General features: G+C 43.9%; 1 protein-coding gene across 2 annotated transcripts; it reads right to left on the bottom strand.

Moving 5' to 3' along the window:
- Positions 1-346: 346 nt before the first annotated feature.
- On the bottom strand, positions 347-18,833 carry TLR5 (toll like receptor 5). Of its 2 annotated transcripts, none has more exons than XM_083606181.1 (2): positions 18,045-18,833; positions 347-5,180 (listed from the first exon to the last, which is right to left on the bottom strand). In XM_083606181.1, the coding sequence occupies exons 1-2, from the start codon at positions 18,120-18,122 to the stop codon at positions 2,541-2,543; spliced, it is 2,718 nt and encodes a 905-aa protein (XP_083462307.1). In that variant the 5' UTR covers positions 18,123-18,833; the 3' UTR covers positions 347-2,540. The 2 variants fall into 2 exon arrangements, with proteins under 2 accessions (XP_083462307.1, XP_083462308.1); XM_083606182.1 differs by lacking the exon at positions 18,045-18,833 and adding an exon at positions 11,020-11,153 and having other exon boundaries at positions 2,402-5,180.
- Positions 18,834-19,530: the final 697 nt, after the last annotated feature.

Below are 19,530 nucleotides of genomic sequence, written 5' to 3'. Positions count from 1 at the left end.
TGGCTGAGACCTGGATGGCTCCATGGTCTGGTGCTGCATATCTGTGCTGGACATCTGGCATAGAAACACAGCAGAGGGTGCTGCTGTGGTGCAGGGAAGGAGTGTAAGTTTATCTCTTCTATGCCCAGTATAATGGGGATGCAGTGGGCTGCCAGAGGAGGAATGAAGCACCCCATGCTGCCTCCACTTCTAGGCTGGGGGTGGGGGTCTGTGTTTCCTTGCTGCCCAGCTCAGAAATACAGTGGACTGCTAGAAGAGGGTCATCTGCCAGCTCACTCACTTGCCTGGGAGAAATGCTAGGTTACCTATGGAGACCATATGAGGAGGGCTTGATGAGGAGGGCAAGACTGATTTATTCCATTTTATTTACTTCCAATAACATTCATAAGCCAGCAGCTCATTAAAACCATATATAAGGAAGGTGTACCATAAAATCAATAAACCATCGTAAAAAAGCAAGATCATAAAATACAAAACAAATTACCAACAGTGAATGTTATTAGGTCTCTTAAAAAGGTTTCCATCAAGCGATGGAATATCAAGAGTCGTGGGTGCTAGCTTCATTTCAATAGGAACGGTGTTCCAAATAACTGGTGCCACTGCACGACAAGCCTTTGTTCTCATAGAGACTAAATGAAGACTGATAGCCTGAGTTTCCATTCCCTTTCAAGCTGGTAATGAACATCTGTGAATCGCATAACTAATACCAGCTATAGATGTACAGCACCTCCGGAAGTCATTAAACTCAGTTATGCACTTACGATTTCAGAACTTCACATTAAGCAACAGTCCCAAGATTTCTGCCTTGAACCAAAAACCTAAATATTTAAATTCATTCGGGCACATGTACAATAACCTGATGTCTTTAGGTCTAAGGACGTTGCTTTAATATTCCCTTACTGTATGCATGAGGGGCGAGGAACCTGTGGCCCTACAGATGTTGCTGGACTTTCAGCTCCAGCCTGCACAGCCAATAGTCAGTGATGATGGGAGCTGCAGCCAAACAACATCTGGAAGGCCACAGGGGTCCCTCTGCCTGCTGTGCAGTCCTTCAAGCTCTTAGGTAGTTTGTTTGAAATACATTCAGGCAGGCACTGGAATTTGAAATGGTCACTACAGTGGTACCTCTGGTTAAGAACTTAATTCGTTCCGGAGGTCCGTTCTTAACCTGAAACTGTTCTTAACCTGAGGTACCACTTTAGCTAATGTCGCTGCCGTCGCGTGGCCACAGCGTGATTTCTGTTCTCATCCTGGGGCAAAGTTCTTAACCCGAGGTACTACTTCCGGGTTAGCGGAGTCTGTAACATGAAGTGTTTGTAACCCAAGGTGTTTGTAACCACTGTATGTTTTAATCTGTATTATGTACACTATATACTAACAGAGGTGCTGAACTTGGTTTCTAAACCAGTTCAAACCTTGAGGTAGTTGACATATAAAAATAGTTCTAATATAGAGTTGTTTAGTTGCTTTTCCCCACGAATGACAATCATCAATGTGGGGCAGGGCAGGCTAGGCTCCACCCCTGATTCATCCAAGATGAACTCCACAATGCATCGGGGGGGGGGGGTTCCCCTATGGACATTGTAATGAAAATACATAGGTGAGGAGCGGAGTTTGCCACCACAATGCCACTTTCCCCACTGGAGGTGTCCGCGCATTGCACATTTGATGGGCAATGAAGGCCCAAAGAGGCCACCATCTTTCACTGACTCAATACTGATATTGTACAGGAGATAGGCTTAAGAAGGAGTAACCACCTCTGCTAAGATATGAAAAGGTCACAATGGAAAACATAGCTATCTCATGTTTCAGTTTAAGGCTGTGCACTCACACTGCTTTTCAGTGCCAGGTTTTTAATGCATATTATTGTTATCCAACATGCATATGTATCCCCAACTTTTGTTATAAGATACTATGGTTTGATGCGTCGTTTTCCAAACCAGCTTCACAGTGATTGGAGTCCCTGAGCCATTTCTAATTCGTCTCTAGCCAAGGTGTGAACACCTTTCTTTAGGGTAAATACATCCTCGTTCCATGAATGCCCACTGGTGTGTACACAAACAGAAATGGACTGGACACTAATTAGGCTGTGCTGATGTGAACAGCTAGTCGGGAAAGAGCTTTGAGAACTTCACTGTGCTCTAAGGCAGTAATGCAATTGGCAATATGTTTTCATGTCTATGAGCAAAGTAGTGGATCCCGCCCCCCTTTAACTAAGTAACTCAGTGATTAACAATCCTTCAACCAACAAAAGCTTACACAGTTGGAGCTCACACAATTGTTACTATAAAAATGTAAACGTCCTTCAATTTCAGTCTGGTATGTGCAAGATTCATCAGGTGCAGCATACTGATCTTTGGAAAGTCTTGGCAGTGAAGGAGGAAATGGCACGAAGATCTCCAGAGTGCTCACACAGTCTTCTCAGTGCAGGATTTGCCTCGCTCATGTAGAGAGATTAGGGCTCAATGTGTTTAAGGAACTGCATGACACATTTCTCTGACTGGCGGCCATTTCAATGGCCTGGTAGTTAGAACTGCCAACTAAGAGATGGTAATAACTTTCATTTCCAATGTCTTTGATTTCCTCCTCTTGAGTTTCTTCTTCTTCTTCTTCTTCTGTTTCTTTTTTACTTCCTTCTTCTTCAGTATTTGGTGAGAAAGTGCATTTAGAAACCACTCCACATCTTGGGGGTCTTCGGGCCACCTCAAGTATTGACCCCTTTGCAAAAACACTCTGACTGGTTGATACTTCATAAGCTGATATTGCGAAAGTGATCCAGCCACCACCATTATGAGGACATCTTTCAGGTCACAAAAATACCGACTCTGAGCAAAATTAAAAGCTTCGACGCACCAGCCATCCTTGAGAAACTGCTTTGTCACTATGCAAATTGTTTTCCTACAGTTCCAAATGGCATCACGAATGTTGGTGATGTGATCCTCTCCTGGCAAGAAATCTCGCTCTTCAAAGCAGAGAGCAAATTTGTTTTTATCAGAATACTGGAGGTCTAGGTGCCTTATCAAGGAGTTCTGGACCCACTCAAAATCCTTGCTGCTGTAGCACATGTAGGCATCGTATCTATAGGTCTCTTCCTCCAACGCTGGCTGTTGCTCCTTCAAGAATACTCTTACCACGGTCTTATACCAAAAGAAGCAGGTTCCTCTAAAGCGAGCAAAAACAATCACCACCGTTAGGAACATTGTCACAGCAACGGTGGTAAAAATGAAGAGCGACAACTGCAGAGGCTCCAATATCTTGTCTTCATTGCAATCATCAACATTAAACTCATGAAGGCTTTTGCCAGCAAGATCAGGGGGTCCAAAACAAAACCTTTTATCTGGTGACCCAGCTAAGGTGACATTGGTTTGGTTCAGCCACACAATTAGGTCACTTAAGAGGCAGTTACAGTAAAATCTGTTATAGGTGATATCCAGATTGTCCAGAGTTGCAAAGAGCTGAGGATCTGGATAAAGCAGCTGGTTCGAGGATAAGTCAAGTTTCCTGAGGCTCACAGGAAAAGCACTGTGAGAAATGTAAGTTAAGAGGTTTGAAGCCAAGTTAAGCCTAACCAGTGATACCAGGCCATCAAAGATGCCCTCTGGAAGGAAACTAAGGTAGTTATTATTGAGATGCAGGACCTGAAGCTTGGACAACGCCTTGAACACATCCAAGCACAAACTTCTCTCCCACACAAGCTTCAACATATTGTCTCCAAGATCCAAGTAGAGCAACTGGTTGTCTTCTGCTATATTGTTGTACCTGTTGCAGTAGGAGAAGCGATTATTTCTTAACAAAATATACTGGATATCTGGATATCGGAGAAGTTCATAGAGGTCTCCCAGATTGTCCATCCTGTTTCCTCCCATGTCAACATATGTTGAATTTATAGCCACTATTTTGCTGTGGTCTCCAGACTGTATCCGGTTGCTACCTAAAAAAGCATAGCTGAGACTTGGGAGTGTTCGGATTACTTTTAGAGCATTGTCACTGAGGTCCACAGTGTGAAGGTTTGGCAAGCCTTTAAATGGAGCCCTATCAATCACCCCAATATGATTGTGTTGCAGAGCTATAATACGCACATTTAGAAGACCTTCAAAAGTGTAATCCAAGAGTTCTCCCAGCAGATTGTACGACAGGTCTAGGTGTTGTAGGCTCCAGAGACCAAAGAATGCTTCTTTTTGAATTTTATTTATGTTATTTGAGTTGAGATCCAGCAATTCCAGATCACCAAGATATTGAAATACACGTGGGTTAAGAGAAAAGATAAAGCCACGTGAAATATTAAGCAGGCGAAGGCCACTCTGGGCCAGACCTGCAAATGTATTGTTGTTTGGGTCTGGCATGTTATTAAAGCCAAATGATGAGCCCATGGTGTGAGGCGATATCTTCAAACCCACAAGTGGTGTTCCCTGAATAGCTGCACAGAATTGCTGGGTTGTTCTTATACCCCAGCCATTGCCACCAACATCCAGTGTATTGAAGACAATGTTTTTGAAAGGATTGCCACAAGTTGCCCAGTCTTGAGAATCTCCTTTAAACAAACCATTAGAATTAAGATTCAACAATGTGAAAGCTTTTCCTTGAAAGCTGTAGAGATCTCCCTCACATATGGTTTCAATGCTGTTTAATTTCAAGGTCAGAAGTGTTAACTTTTGCATGTTGCGCAATGAAGGGTGAGGGTGAAGCCTAGTGATCTTATTGAATTCAAGGTTCAGATATTCCAGAGAGACCAAATCTTTAAAGTAATCCTTTTCCAGAATGGATTCGTTAAGATCATTATAGTATAGCAGAAGGTTACTTAACTTCCCCAGCCCCCTGAAAGCCTGTGGATCCAGCACAATCATTTTATTGTAAGCTAAATCCAGTTGATGAAGATTTGGCAAATTCCTAAAAGCATTTTCTCCTACTGTGACAGGAGAGACCAGCTGGCTTCCAAGTGAGAGAACCGTCAATGTCTCCAGCAGTGGGAAGGATGTGGCATTCACTTGCTGGATGAAATTGAAATTTAGGGAGAGTAAAACAATGCCTTCAGGCAGAGGGGGAACCTGTGTGAAGTTGCACCACTCATAGTTCACAAGCCTGCCTGTTACGGCACACCGAGAATCTGCATTTATTCCTCTGTATGCAAATGTCAGTCCAATGAGAAATAGTAGGTGGCCATGAAGCATTGTGCTCTTGTCCTAGAGGAGAGAAAAACAGCATTGTAATTCACACAGGACTACAGAAGGCTGGGCTAAACAGCACACAGAGTTTGCTTTACCAGAACTAACCAAAGGCTCTTCTTGCTCAAAAGCCTATTTCCAACAGAGGCCACCCACATGCCCCTGAGCTCATTATTTAATTTAAAGGGATTTGTACAGTTCTTGCTCATCAAAGCTCCTGTGCAATTTAAACAGAATAAGCAGGGTATAAAGTTTATAGAGCACTCTCTGCTGTTGATGATCGGAGGGATGAGATCTCAAGATGGGAGCTTCTATTTAGTCACTATAGCCAATAACTCAGGCGCTGGGGGAACCAGTGGCTTTCAAGATATTGTTGGACTCCCAACTCCTAGCCAGCAAAGGCAGTGGTCTAAGATGATGGAGCTGGGGGTCCATCAACAGCTGGAGACCACCTGTCCAATATATCAGGGATGGGGAACCTCAGGCCAGGTTCCAAATGCAGATCTCCAGGCCTATCCAACTGGTTTCCCACACACCCCACATGCCCCCCCCCCCAGCCACGCCACCCTTTTGCCTGGCTGGAATGCATTTTTTAGCTTAGGACCTGCAAGGACTCTGTTCCTTGACCATGAGTAGCAAGTAACTTCTTTCTACCAGTTTCAGTTGTAGCAATACAGTGGTACCTCACGTTGCAGACGCTTCAGGTTACAGACACTTCGGGTTACAGATTCCGCTAACCCAGAAATAGTACCTTGGGTTAAGAACTTTGCTTCAAGATGAGAACAGAAATCGCATGGCGGTGGCATGGCGGCAGTGGGAGGCCCCATTAGCCAAAGTGGTACCTCAGGTTAAGAACGGTTTCAGGTTAAGAACAGACCTCCAGAACGAATTAAGTTCTTAACCCGAGGTACCACTGTAGTTTGTTGCACAGTAGCTGGGCTGAGGGGCAGAACACAGCAAAGAGGCTGAAGGACTCAATGTCTTCCTGATAAGGAAGGGTTGGTTGGGATCCTGGGCTTCCCACACCCATGATAGTTGTTATCTCTTTTCAGTTCATTATGAGTTGTTTGCACAAGCTTCTCACCTGCACAAGCTACATGTTTATGGCAGGGTATAAATCCAGCAACAGATAATATAGAGCTGAATATTTAAACAGGACTGAAAATAATTAGCACTGCTACCACACAATGTTACAGGCTTCTCTCCTTTGCTATTAAGGTTGCCCTTTTTACTGTGCAAAGATGGATTTAACAATGTACTACTTCCCTAATCTGCTGGGAGAAATTTTTCTTTTCATGTTTCCTATCCCTGTGATACTGCCTGGGCCAGAAGAAGCCCAATATATATTAAGTGGAATATTAATCAAAAAAAATGAAGGATGAGTAAATGAATCATTGGCAGCTATGGCCACATTCACACCAAATACCCTTAAAGCATCATGGAAGCACTTTAAATTGCTGCGGAGAGATGATCTTGCAACACTTCTGGAGTGCTTAAAGCAGCCTTGCCCAACCTTGTGCACTCCAGAGGTCCTGGACCTTGTATGTTAGTACCAACACCTTGAACTTGTCCCAGTAGCAGTTTGGTAGCCAGTGCAAATCATGCAAGCGGGATGTTTATATGCTGGTGTTAGTTTGTCACCACAAGCAACCTAGTCATGTTCTGCACCAGCTGCAAAACTCCTGACCAACCCTCAAGGGTAGCCCCACATTGAGCACATTGCAATAATCCAGTCATGATGTCACCAATGCATGGACAACTGTGCTCAAGCTATCTGCAAGACACCAGGTTGGGCAACACTGCTTTCAGCATTCCAGCAGTGCTCAAGATGACCCTTTGGGCTAGTGGTTTAAAGGCTAAGAGGACCCTGCTACTAAAACAAGCTTCCCACCAAGGATGTGAATTGTGGAAGAAACACCACTGTGGTTGTGGGCCTTTCAACCAAGGATAGCAAACGTCCAGCGCTATGTTCTCACAATAGCCAATCAGATGCCTATGCCCAAAGCAGGATCTGAGCATAGGTGGGTGATGGGGGTTGTCCTTCACAACATCAGGAGGACACCACGGCAACAACCTCTGCTTTAAACATCAAAGTCATTATCATGGGATGAACCTACAGAAAGAGGCGCCTCATAACATGTAAATGGGCATGTTATCGTTTGTGCAGAACACTGTCATTTTCCAGCACAGGAAGAGCCAGTTTTGTTTTTTAAGAGTTTACTGAGATTATAGCTGGAATAAACGACTGAAAACCAGAGGAATTTTTTTTTGTCCCCTTCAGCATTATTGTGTTCAAAGTTAATAAGCATAAACTGCTGTGGAACCGAAATCCCTGCAAGCCATCCCATAAATGTATGCTTTTAGGGGGAGCAGGGAGGAGAACTGGGCCATGGGCCAGTAATTAACAAATAGGCCAGTGCCATGAATTATTGATACAGAATTAACTGAACTGCTGCATTCACAGAATGGGCTGCCAGCATCTTGCACAGACTGCTTTTTGCAAAAGGTTTTCTGCTGGGCAAATGCTTGTGTTGTTGTTGTAGTTTAATTACTAGAAACGTTTGCAGTCTTTTGAAGCGGTACAGATATCACTTAAGAGTTTATATTTGTGACAAAATAAAGAGCAACCTGCCTTTTTTACTGCTAATCTGGATGGCATAGTGGAATGGCTCTAACCCCAGATCAGGTTTAATCCAAAGCCACCAGCAGCACGGAGAAGGGTTTTGGGGAATGTGTGGGCAAACCAATTGCACACCAGTCACTTCATTGTCCATTTTGCCTATTAAAAACCTGACAGCAGGTTCCCTCTCCTTTTTTTTTTTTACAGGGACTCCCATTTCTCCAATGCACAAATTCCATTCATCCCCAGTCAACATGCCAATGCAGTGATGATGGAAAATGTAACCCAGATGGCACCTGAAAGGCCACATTTTCTCCTTATCAGCTGCAAAGTAAAAGGAGGATATCCCAACAGCCTTAAAAGCATAAATTGTCAACCTCATCATATTAAAAAAAACCAAGGGTTTACTGCCCCAAGCTCATTTTTAAAAGAAACTATGGACAAGGTGATTCGCTGACAACTACAATTTCTGGATGCATATCAGATGGGTTAATGGAGGTTGAACACATGAACTCAGTAAAGGCTGCTATTCTTCCACCCTGACTGGAAGATGATGGTGACTCAGGAACTATTAGTTAATAAGGAAGACAGACTACTGCAACACACTGAACACGGGGCTGCTCACGACGACTGTTCAGAAGCCTCAGCCAGTGCAGAATGCAGTAGCAAAGACAGTGGGGAAGGCTGTGACAAATATATTATATTGTCGCGTCAAATCTGCATTGGCTGCCGGTGTGCATCCAATTACAATTCAAGATGCTGGTTGTTACCTAATATTATGCATAGCCCAATGATAGCACTACCTGTGTTTGGTTTTCTTTGGATGGAGGTCATTGGTGCTTTGCAATATTTGTGTTTATTTACAAATATACAAGTTACAAATATATATGGGGGTCTCATCCACGTGTCTTCTTCTTGTGCAAGTAGGAGGCCTCCACCTACAGATTCAGCAGTCTCTGTGTGAAATGAGGCTGCCCATCAACACCCAACCACCTTTGATGTACATCCTTAATGTACATGCTGTTCTTGGCAAGGCTTCCATACCAGACTTGAAATACAACATTCCTTGTCCCCCAGTGAAAATATTATTAGTGGGAGTACAGCCTCAAAGAACAAACAGAGCCAACAGTGCCCTCCAGATGTTGATGGATTACAATTCCCATCATCCCTGATGGTCCAACAACATTGGTGGTGGTGGTGGGATTATCACCTTGGCTCAAAAGCATCAAGCTGAAGAGCTAGATGTGGTCGAAAGCATTTCTACAGTGCCATAAATTAGCGACACTGAACAAACCACAGATGCACACAAAGAGGAACTTGGGCATACTGCTGAGCTTGTAAAAACTGACCTGCACTGCTTGCACAAGACACAACCAGAATCAAGCTGTTCTAAGCCAACAGTGACTTCAGCTTTACCCCCTCCCTGCCCCCACCGGAGAGCTGGGAAGCATGTGCAACTGGGTGTCTGCCCAGTTCCTTCCATTTCACCAACTCTATCTTCCATGGCTTAAGCAACAGCAGAAGTCAAACATGTCCTTTTTGCACAGGCATTCTGAATGGGGATGGGTAAAAAAAGAAAAGAAAAGCAGCCTCAGGAGTTTGGGTTTTGAACAAAGGAGTGGCAGCATAGTGTGGGGATGTGTGCATGTGCACCCACCAAGACTTATCCTGACAGCTCTTCGGCTCAAAATACGTAGTTCCCTACCCAGCTGGTTCCCCTGCAGATCTGAGATGTGTAGAGGCGCCTCCCTATTTGTGCATGATCGATATGTGTATGATGTTTTCAGCACCGCAAGGGGACGGGGCAGGGGCAGAACGAGGTGGGGTGGGCTTACACACATCCTGCTAATGCACCCTGTGCCTCGGAATGTAATCGCTGCGTAAATAGGAAGTTGCCTGTATTACACTTGTAAATGTGCATCTGGAAAAGAAGCTGCAGGGAATTTTGAGCAGAAAAGCAGCTAGTAGGGAAAGGGTTAAGCATTCCTCCTCTCCTTCTCCTTAACCCACTGTCATTACTCTCTTCAAAATCTTTGCCTTCCAGCATGCTTTTCAGTTAAAAAAAACAAAAACATTATTATTATTATTATTATTATTATTATTATTATTATTATTAGAATTTATATACCGCCCTGTACCCAGAGGTCTTAGGGTGGTTCAGACTAGTAATTACTTGTCCCTGATTCTTAAAACAGTCTCACCACAAACTATAGCAAATACAGAATACTGTTTGCAACCAAAAGACAATATTATAACCAAACCAATATATTGATGCCATCCTTTCCGATATCAAAGATGTAATGAGACTTAACATTATCATATATTCTTGGTGCCTCGGACTAAGTTAGACTGTTTCCATTCCAAAAAGAAAAGAAACATGGGGTGGGGAAGGGAATTTATTGTCCCCCACCCCGTAAGATTCAAAGTGGTTTACCAAAAAGAAAATACAAAAAAATTACCAGCAAGAAAAATTAACAACAATTTAAAACCATTCTGCCTAATAACTACTTGATCTTGTTACTAAAATTGGTCTGGGTTCTGGACATGCCCGTGATCTTGCTCAGTGACTTGCAAATGCAGAGACAGAAAAAGGGGTGGAGGGAGAGGTAGAGAAATTAAATGCCATATTCAAACACACCAGTTTGTGTTATTGTATCTGATTAACATTTAGTCCCCATCCTTCCTAATATAGCTTCATACAAATCATGAGCAAATTGAGCAATTAAATGAGCTATGTAACTTGTACTATTTTCTGAAACAGTAAAGCTGTCATATAGTATTTAAGAATTTATACAGTTATATAGCTCATATTCTTAAGTAGTGGAAAGGTTCCGTTTAGCTATATCACAGCATGTTTTATGGTGATAACTTTAACCTTAGGCAAGCACCCTTGCAATCCTGTTTTAGATGCCTGCTGAAACTTTTCCAGGCACATAATTTAGCTACATATACTTGTTTTTAAAGGTTGCTGGTCTATGTAACTGATTTTTCTCCCTCCCTCTCTCTCTCTTTCTACGCCACTTAGCAGTTGTTTGATTCAGGTGTTTATAAATGAATCTCAAACAAAGAACAAGTAAATTAGTGCGCACTTTTGCTGAAGAGAAATAGCCAGTGTAGAAGTCAGAAACCTGATCTCAAAGATCCACTGAGAGCAACCTTTTAATTGTCCAGAAATATAGTCCAGCCTGATCTAAAGGCTTAAGGAGTGTGGTAAATATCACCCCCTACTAATCTTACCCATCTGTACAACAATCCTATGCTGTAGTTCAAAGTGGGGAATCCCAGGCTTGTGACATGAATGTGGCCCTCTGTGCCTCTCAATCTGGCCCTTCAGACTCTCTCCAGCCACACTACCTCCCCCAGTTGCACCCCTCAGCAGCTCTGCTTCACAATTTTGCCTGACTGGAGAAGAGAGGTGTATTTTTTTGCTCGCTTTTGCCTGTGGCCCTGCCCACTACTGATTTGTGGCCTATGGAAAAGTTGCCCAGAAGAGGAATGCAGTACTGAAACCAAAAAAGATTACTCACCCCGATGTTGATCCACTGCTGCTCCTGTTTCCATACAGGGAATCGGCTACTACTGCTTTGGGTGGGGCTAAGGTTCCCCCAGTTAATAGGTGACCTTTCAGCCAGTGGATTGTATCTGCCCCTAGCAAACAGGAGGACCATTTGCCCTGCTCCCACAAATATTGGCAAGAATACACAGCTCACATTGCAACAGTCAAGGTCCAGCCAGGCCCTACGTTCTCATTCCCCACTAAAGAGGAAAGTATTAAAGCAGGCATAGGCAAACTCCAGCCCTCCAGATGTTTGGGACTACAATTCCCATCAACCCTGACCACTGGTCCTGTTAGCTAGGATGATGAGAATTGCAGTCCCAAACATCTGGAGGGCCGGAGTTTGCCTATGCCTGTATTAAAGGCACCTTATCATCCTTCTGAGATTAAAAAAAATAAAATCCAGTGTCACTCAGAGAACAGTTTTCTTTTTTTAACAGGAATGTGACATGTTTAAAAGGGATCTATCAATAGGGACACTTTATGCACACAATATGAGTCAAATGGGTTTCCTATCTAAAATATTCCAGAGATTTAGCAAACTTCAAGCTGATGATTTGATTTGGGAGTGAGGGTGGTTTGAATTGGAAAGGACTGGATCCTGCACTATTAGTAAAGGCATGTCAAAACTGCATTAAAGGGAAATGCAATACATTGTAAGGGAAACAATGTTTCTACACTTGATTAGTTTGAAGGACATAGGGTCAGAATGCATCCAGCACACCACAGTTTTACTTTCCCCCCCCCCCCCCAGTACATACAAGTCATTCAAGAACTGATTTTGAGAGTTCACCAGAACATAGGGGGGCTGCAAAGGGAGAAGAGAGGAGGAAAAAGTTCTGTTCTGCTAGTGCACATCTCTTGCATTGGATAACATCCCATATTTGGGGCTTTAAATACTTAAAGTCCAAACATGCCCCGTCTCTGTGTGCAGGTGTGATTTGAGCTCCAAGCCTTAAATTAAACAGTTTAAAGAAATCGCATAGTTGCTATGCCTTCAAGAGCTAAGAATACAGCAGGTTTTTGTCTAGCTTTGCAAAAGAAAATATTTATATTATGCAAGGAAGATGATTCAGGATTAGCGGCACGAAAGGTAATAGCTGACGAGATTAAAAACACTCACACAACAATGAACTCTCATGGTAGTCTAGCTATTCCAGATTACATGTATTTTATACTTAGGGGCTGTCACCCAATTACAGTAATTGTGGTCAACCAAACAACAAGATGTGATACAAAATATCCAGTTATTTTTTCATATGAGTAAAACACTAGTTTTCAAGTGAAAAGCATTCAAATTGTTGCAAACCACCCTAAGTGGTGTATGAAAATAAGAAGGGCTGGGGGAAAATGTTACAAATAGTAATAAAATTGTTCTATTTTAAAGGAGCAACATTGCAGTCATTAAGGTTGAGAAAATATGCTTGAAAATGAGTCAGCAATGAACTTCCAAGTGCTAGGGATGTGGCTGAGTAAAATTCCAAGGCTTCACCAAAATCCTTTCTCTTCCCTTGACTAACAAACACAGAAGTGATTTGAAAGCATGAGAAAATTCTGACCGATTGATAATGCAATAAAAATTGCCTGACACTGATACCTATCTGGAATGGTTTACTCAGACACCGAATTTGTATTGTTCCTTGTTCTCACTGACAAACCCATCTGAACACTTCCCCTTTAATAAACATGTTGAACAATACTAGGAAGTTGTCTTAAGGATGTAATATGGAACACCCAAAAGAAACAAGTTACTGTCTTTCTTTTTCATCAGCTGCAAAGGTGTTACCTGTATTATTGTAACTTGTTGAAATTCTGGTTAGTAAGTTCGTTCTGTACATTCCTCAATTACAGTTTCCTCTGTAACGGAAGCAGAATGGAACAACAGCTGCTCCTTGTCCAAGTGTTCCCCTTAAGCTAAATTCATTGGCAAAGCACATCAATACAAGGTAAGCTAAGGTATAACTTTAGGACACAAACCAAGGAAACATGAGATCAAGGGAAGGATTCACATAAGGACTCCTGTCAGCATAGGAAAAGACTTCTGCTATAGGGCTTTTCCACGCTCCTCCCCAGCACACACCTGGTGCACCCTAAAATAGGATTCAAGGGAGTTAGGTGAACCCCCAGAACAGCATGCAGAGGAGAGACGGTCATTCCACCTGGAAAGCTGCAAGGATGAGACATTCACCATAGCACAAAGTTAAATTTCACCCTGAGTGAATCTTACCATCTGTGATGGAAATATCCTATAACGTACTGTAGTACAGGGCAGTGAAAGGAACAGAGATGTCTGTAGACAATCCTATAATGGTACTCATTACTTGGACACTACTCATCTCTCCTGAGCTTTCTAAAGCCATGTATGCACACTGGGATTTAGAAAAAGAAAGCAGTAGTACCCACCCTAATCTAGCTAAAAGATACATACATGAATTGCACACATTTGAAAATCATTCGTAACATCAAAAAGCTGGTGGGGCTGATACAGCATTACTGCTGATCATTAATTGATGAGATTAGGCATGCGCAGCCTCAGCCACTGAACATCTGCACTACTGGATTGGGGGTCCTAGCTAAGACTGAAATCTGGATGCAATGGATACATTTATTTCTGTAGTGGGGAACTTCAGGCCCAGGGGTCTTAGCTATATCCTGGCTGGACTACTCTACATGGGACTGCCTGAACACTTTTAAATGTTCAGATGCTTCAGCTGGTCCAGACTGCTGCAGTCGGACTGATGACTGGGGCCACTTACAGGGAGCATATTTCTCCCTTGTTAACTTAACTGGCTACTGGTCTGTTTCTGGGCACAATTCAAAGTGCTGGTCGTGACATATGAAGGCCCATATGGCTTGGGCCCAGGCTGCCTGAAGGGCTATATCTCCCTGCCTGGGTGCTAAGATCCTCAGGTGAGCACCTTCTCTTGGATCCATAGGCATCAAAAGCACAGTTGGTGGTGAAACGAGAGAGAGCCTTTTCTGTGGCTGTTCCCATTTAGTGGAATTCCCACCCAAGAGAGGCTGGATTGGCTCTGTCTTTGCTGTCCTTCTGCCAGCAGGCTAGCAACTTCCTATTCAGACAAGACTTTGATAATTCAGGAGCAGATAATGCCGCTCACTGGGCTGCCGTTAGGGCAAACTGCATTTTAACTGCTAGCATTTTAACGTGTTTTGGTGTGCTTTAATTATTGCTTTTCAGTAGCGTGTTTTTATTAACTTTGTATTTTACAATGTTGTTCTTAAATGTTGTGAGCTGCCTTGGATTCCCATGTGGGAGAAAGGTGGGATATAAATATATTAGATGAATAAATATAAATAATAAATAAATATCTGTCTGGTCCTCAGAACTCTTTGCAGGCCACACTCCTCACTGACCCACTTTGCACCCTGGTCTTTTTGTCTGGATGGAATGTGTCCTTGAACTCTGATCATGCCTAGTTTGGATGGCAGACAGAGAGGAGTGTGTAGAAACTAGTACACTGTACAAAGGTAGTGTTTTCATGCCCCCATCCACATTTGACTCTGGCCTCACCCACCTCTGTCAAGTGCCTCTCAGGTGGCTGTCCATAAGAGAAGGTGGCTCAGGGGCCTGAACCCTGCTTAACCTCTTGAACTTGTGCTAGTAACTTAGGTCCTCAGCATAAGAGAAGAGAAGGCTAATATTTTCCTATTTTAGGGGACATGAAGAACCACTGGTCAAAAGCTTGAATAATGGGTTTAAACAAAATCTACTGGATGTCAGAGTATACAGTAGAGATGCTGGGGTTGCATATATTAACGCCCTGCTCCCAATCTCCAAAAAGGTTTGAAATATGACCTTTCAGTATCAAGCTGCATCTACAGAAGAACATTCAGTTCTCTAGCCATTCGTATGCGTTCTTCCACACTCCCAAAGGCTGCATAAATCATCCTTCTCTTAGAAGCCAGCAGGAAAGAACAATCCAGCAAGTTTAACTTCTGCAATTCTCAGTTTACTGTGATGAGCCAGCAAGATAAGATTCGCTTCCCTTTCATGTTTTGATCAGAAACTTCCATATAGCAGAGGTAGGGAACCTGTGGCCTTCCAGCTGTTGTTGGACTCCAGATGTTGTCTCATCAAACCCAGCCAGCATGGCCAAGGACCAGGAATGGTGGGAATTAGGCTCCAACGACATATGGAGAGACATAGGTTTCTCAACCTTGAAAGCCAATATGACCACCCTCCCCTGTGTGGGCACAGATACTGCACGCAATGGGAAAAAATATGAAAAAGTAAAACCAGACAAATAATTACAAAATGATAAGACCTACAGAACTATAAAAAAGACAAACAGCTTAAAGTAAACACAAGAATAGATTAAACGGTTTCCAATATTTACATGCACATGAATTATTGTCGACCAGTGTAATAGCCTCTACCAATAACATTATATAAACAAATGCAACAGACAACCACCAAAAAGACCATACTCTGCCTTGTGCCTTGCTTACTCTAACACGCCTGCCTTCCTTCCTTCTTTCTTTCTTTCTTTCTTTCTTTCTTTCTTTCTTTCTTTCTTTCTTTCTCTTTTTGTCCCAAACAGCTGCAGGGTCTGCAATCTGCTTCAGTGGGAAACTGGCATCAGGTGAGCAGGGAGCAGCTTCTTGCCTCTGACATTTTCTCTCACTAAACACCACCACCCTCCCCGCCTTTTCCCTTATGCAGGAAAAAGATAACAGGTCCTTGCATCACTTTCCTCATGGGGAAAGATTCAGGTAGGTAGCCGCGTTGGTCTGACGCAGTCAAAATATATAAAAAAATAAAATTGTCCAGTAGCACCTTAGAGACCAACTAGATTTGTTCTTTGTATAAGCTTTCATGTGCATGCACACTTCTTAAGATACACTGAAACAGAAGTCATCAGACCCTTATATATAGTGGGAGAGTGGGATGGGGTTTTTCTAAGGAGGGTAGTAGGAGATGGGCGATTGACTCAATGGGGAAAATGAGCAGCTTGGGGTAGTGACAGTTGATTTTAAAGGGAAGTCTGTTAAGAAACTTCTCTATTTCATCAGCTATCCACACCTTTTGCAGCTGATGTAGGTTAAAAAAACCAAAATAAATCACCAGTAACTTAAACAACTACAGTACTGGTGTTTGGCCTGAAGTCCATCCAGCAATCCAGGTTGGTCGATATGTATGGTATTGTTTAAGATGGAGCAAAATTAGATATTAAAAGAACAACTCTGAAGACACTGTTCCAACAGTCATGGAGCACGAGGCAAGTCCTCTTGTGTGTCAGGAATTGGTTAAGCAGCAGGAAAAACAAAGTAGGAATAAATGGACAGTTCTCTGAATGAAGAGATGTAGAAGGTGGAATCAATATTGGGACCTGTGCTTTTTAACTTATTCATAAACAAGTTAGGGGTGAGCAGTGAGGTGGCCAAATTTGCTGATGATATTAAATTGCTCAGGGTTGTTAAAACAAAAAGAGATTGTGGAGAGCTCCAAAAGGACCTCTCCCAACTGGATGGTAAAATGACAGGTTCAATTCAATGTAAACAAGTGACCAGGAACAAGATCTTGGGGTTGTAGCAGAGAGCTTGATGTAGAAGCTAACATGGCAGATGACAAAAAGGCAAATTCCATGCTACGAATCAGTAGGAAGGGAACTGAAAAATAAAACTGTTGCTATCATAATGCCGCTATACAAACCTATAGTGCAACCACATTTGGAATACTGTGTAGTGTGAGCATTTCTTTCCCCCTCACCTCGAAAAGGATATTGTAGAGTTAGAAAAGGGCAACCCAAATGATCAAGAGGATGGAGTAACTTCCCCTGTGAGGAAAGGTTGGAGCGTTTGGGGTTTTTCAGAAAAGGTAAGAGAAAAGGTTAAGAGAGAAAGTAAGAGGTGACTTCCTAGAGCTTTACAAAATTATGCATGGCATGGAGAAGGGGGATAGTATAACTCTCTCTCGTATAACACTAGAACTCGTGGCCATCCAATGAAGCTGAACGCTGGAAGATTCGAGTGTTGCGAAATCCTTAAGTTTATATTTACCAATGGGCATTTTACAATCTAAGGCAGAAGTGTTCTGCTTAAATCATTGTGGCCATTTCCCTTCAAGGTACGGTTACCAAATCTTGCTTAAAACAGCAGGCTGTTCTTAAACAGCATTTTACTACGCCCCATGTTCCTTCCCCAAACTAGGGGCACCAAAAGGTGAAGTATGGCTTAAGTGCTAAAGAAATATGCAGCATCTTGCTCCCATCCCAGATATGTGGCCCAGCACACAGACAGATTGGGGGGGGGGGTGAGCGCCAATTCAGGGGTGCTTTCTTCATTTCACTTCATGCATTCCTCTCAGAGTTAAGCTCTTTCGCTCTCCCGCCACATATGCTCTGAAGCACTTTTGGTGGTGAAACTTCACATGGAAATACAGTGGTACCTCTGGTTAAGAACTTAATTTGTTCTGGTGGTCCGTTCTTAACCTGAAACTGTTCTTAACCTGAGTTACCACTTTAGCTAATGGGGCCTCCCGCTGCCGCCGCCGCGTGATTTCTGTTCTCATCCCGAAGCAAAGTTCTAAACCTGAGGTACTATTTCTGGGTCAGCGGAGTCTGTAACCTGAAGTGTCTGTAACCTGAGGTACCACTGTACACTTTAAACATGCTCAGAGGCACTAGCTCATTTGGCCCTCCCGAGACTAAGGCTGTCTCTCAAGGAGGAGGGAATAGCAGCTTACCTTGGGTTGCTTCCTATATTCCTTCCCGGGCTCTGCGTCCCATGACAGAAGGGAGAAAAGTGAAGAGGAGGTGACCATGGCCGCAAGCAGACTCTGTGGCAGAGGCGGGGAGAAGGCGTCCCTCCAAGCCAGACGTTTCCTAGCTTACGCCTCGCCCACCCACTGCCACCCGCACACCTTTCGAGGACCAGCGAGGAGTCCGACGGAACAGGTGCCTCGCGCTGCCCTACCTGGACGCACCTGGATGCAAAGCAGGCACCCGACGCTACCACTGAGCAGGGGGAGGGGCAGAAGCTGCCTAGGCAGAGACCCCTCCTCCCTAACGAACAATGTAGGGCTTCCTCCCACCCCCCACTTTCCCGTGGCCAACTAGTTCCGCCCAAGAGGGTGGCAAAAGCCGCGCGCCCCCTCAGAGGAGCGACCAAATGGTGCCTGTGCGCCTAACTCTCCAGGCATGGTCGCTTCTCCTCGACCCTCCTGAGGACTAGCTACGTGCGCTTGCTGCATTCAGTCCCCTCTTTCGTCACAGGGCCAATGCAGGGCAGAGGCGCCGCCCTCTTCCTCGAATCTTCCCCTCGTTAATCCTTCCGCCGCTCAGCAAACTGGAAGTGTAGAAATAGGAAAGGCGCCTGTTTTTCGAGCCTGTAGGGGACTCTGTTTTTTTTTAGCAGAGAAGACGCTCTTTTCTTGTCCGGGAGCCGCGTCGACTGCGCGGCCGCTTTCCGGGCCCATCCTCCCTGAGAGCTTATAGTTGGCGTCGCAGGAAAAGAAAGCCCCTCTCCCCACCCTGGTGGGTTTGCACAAGGCACGAAGGCTTAACACTGCCACAAAAGAACTGCCCCAACTTTTAAGGAAGGCGACGGACCGGGTGAACGGCCCGCGCTTTCTCTGTATATCCACACTGCATCGAGGATCCTCGCAATGGATCCTCTGCGCAGCCCTGACAGGAAATCGTGCGCGCTTCTCCAGGCAGTCAGGGAACAACAAATTCCAAAGGGCGAGATCGGGGTGCTATTGGGGCTCCTGCAGAAAGTCGGCCTAAGGCCAGCTGAAGCGTGCTAGAGACCACTGAAATTGCCTATTCTCCCAGTATACCTTTAAAACACATTCCAAGCACATTCCTTTCCCCCAAAGAATTCTGGGCACTGTAGTTTAAGGGTTGCTGGGAACTGTAACTCAGAGGTGTGAACTACATCGCTCAGAAGTATTTGAGGAGAAAGATTGTGCTTCGAATATACAGTGGTACCTCGGGTTAAGTACTTAATTCATTCTGGAGGTCTGTTCTTAACCTGAAACTGTTCTTAACCTGAAGCACCACTTTAGCTAATGGGGCCTGCAGCTGCCGCCGCACCACTGAAGCACAATTTCTGTTCTCATCCTGAAGCAAAGTTCTTAACCCAAGGTACTATTTCTGGGTTAGTGGAGTCTGTAACCTGAAGCGTACGTAACCTGAGGTACCACTGTATTATTAAAAGTCCAGTGAGTA

This window comes from Podarcis filfolensis (assembly GCF_964270895.1).
Source record: "Podarcis filfolensis genome assembly, chromosome: 3".
NCBI lineage: Eukaryota > Metazoa > Chordata > Lepidosauria > Squamata > Lacertidae > Podarcis > Podarcis filfolensis.
Note: the sequence above shows the minus strand (reverse complement) of the source record. Positions and strands in the feature narration are given on the sequence as shown.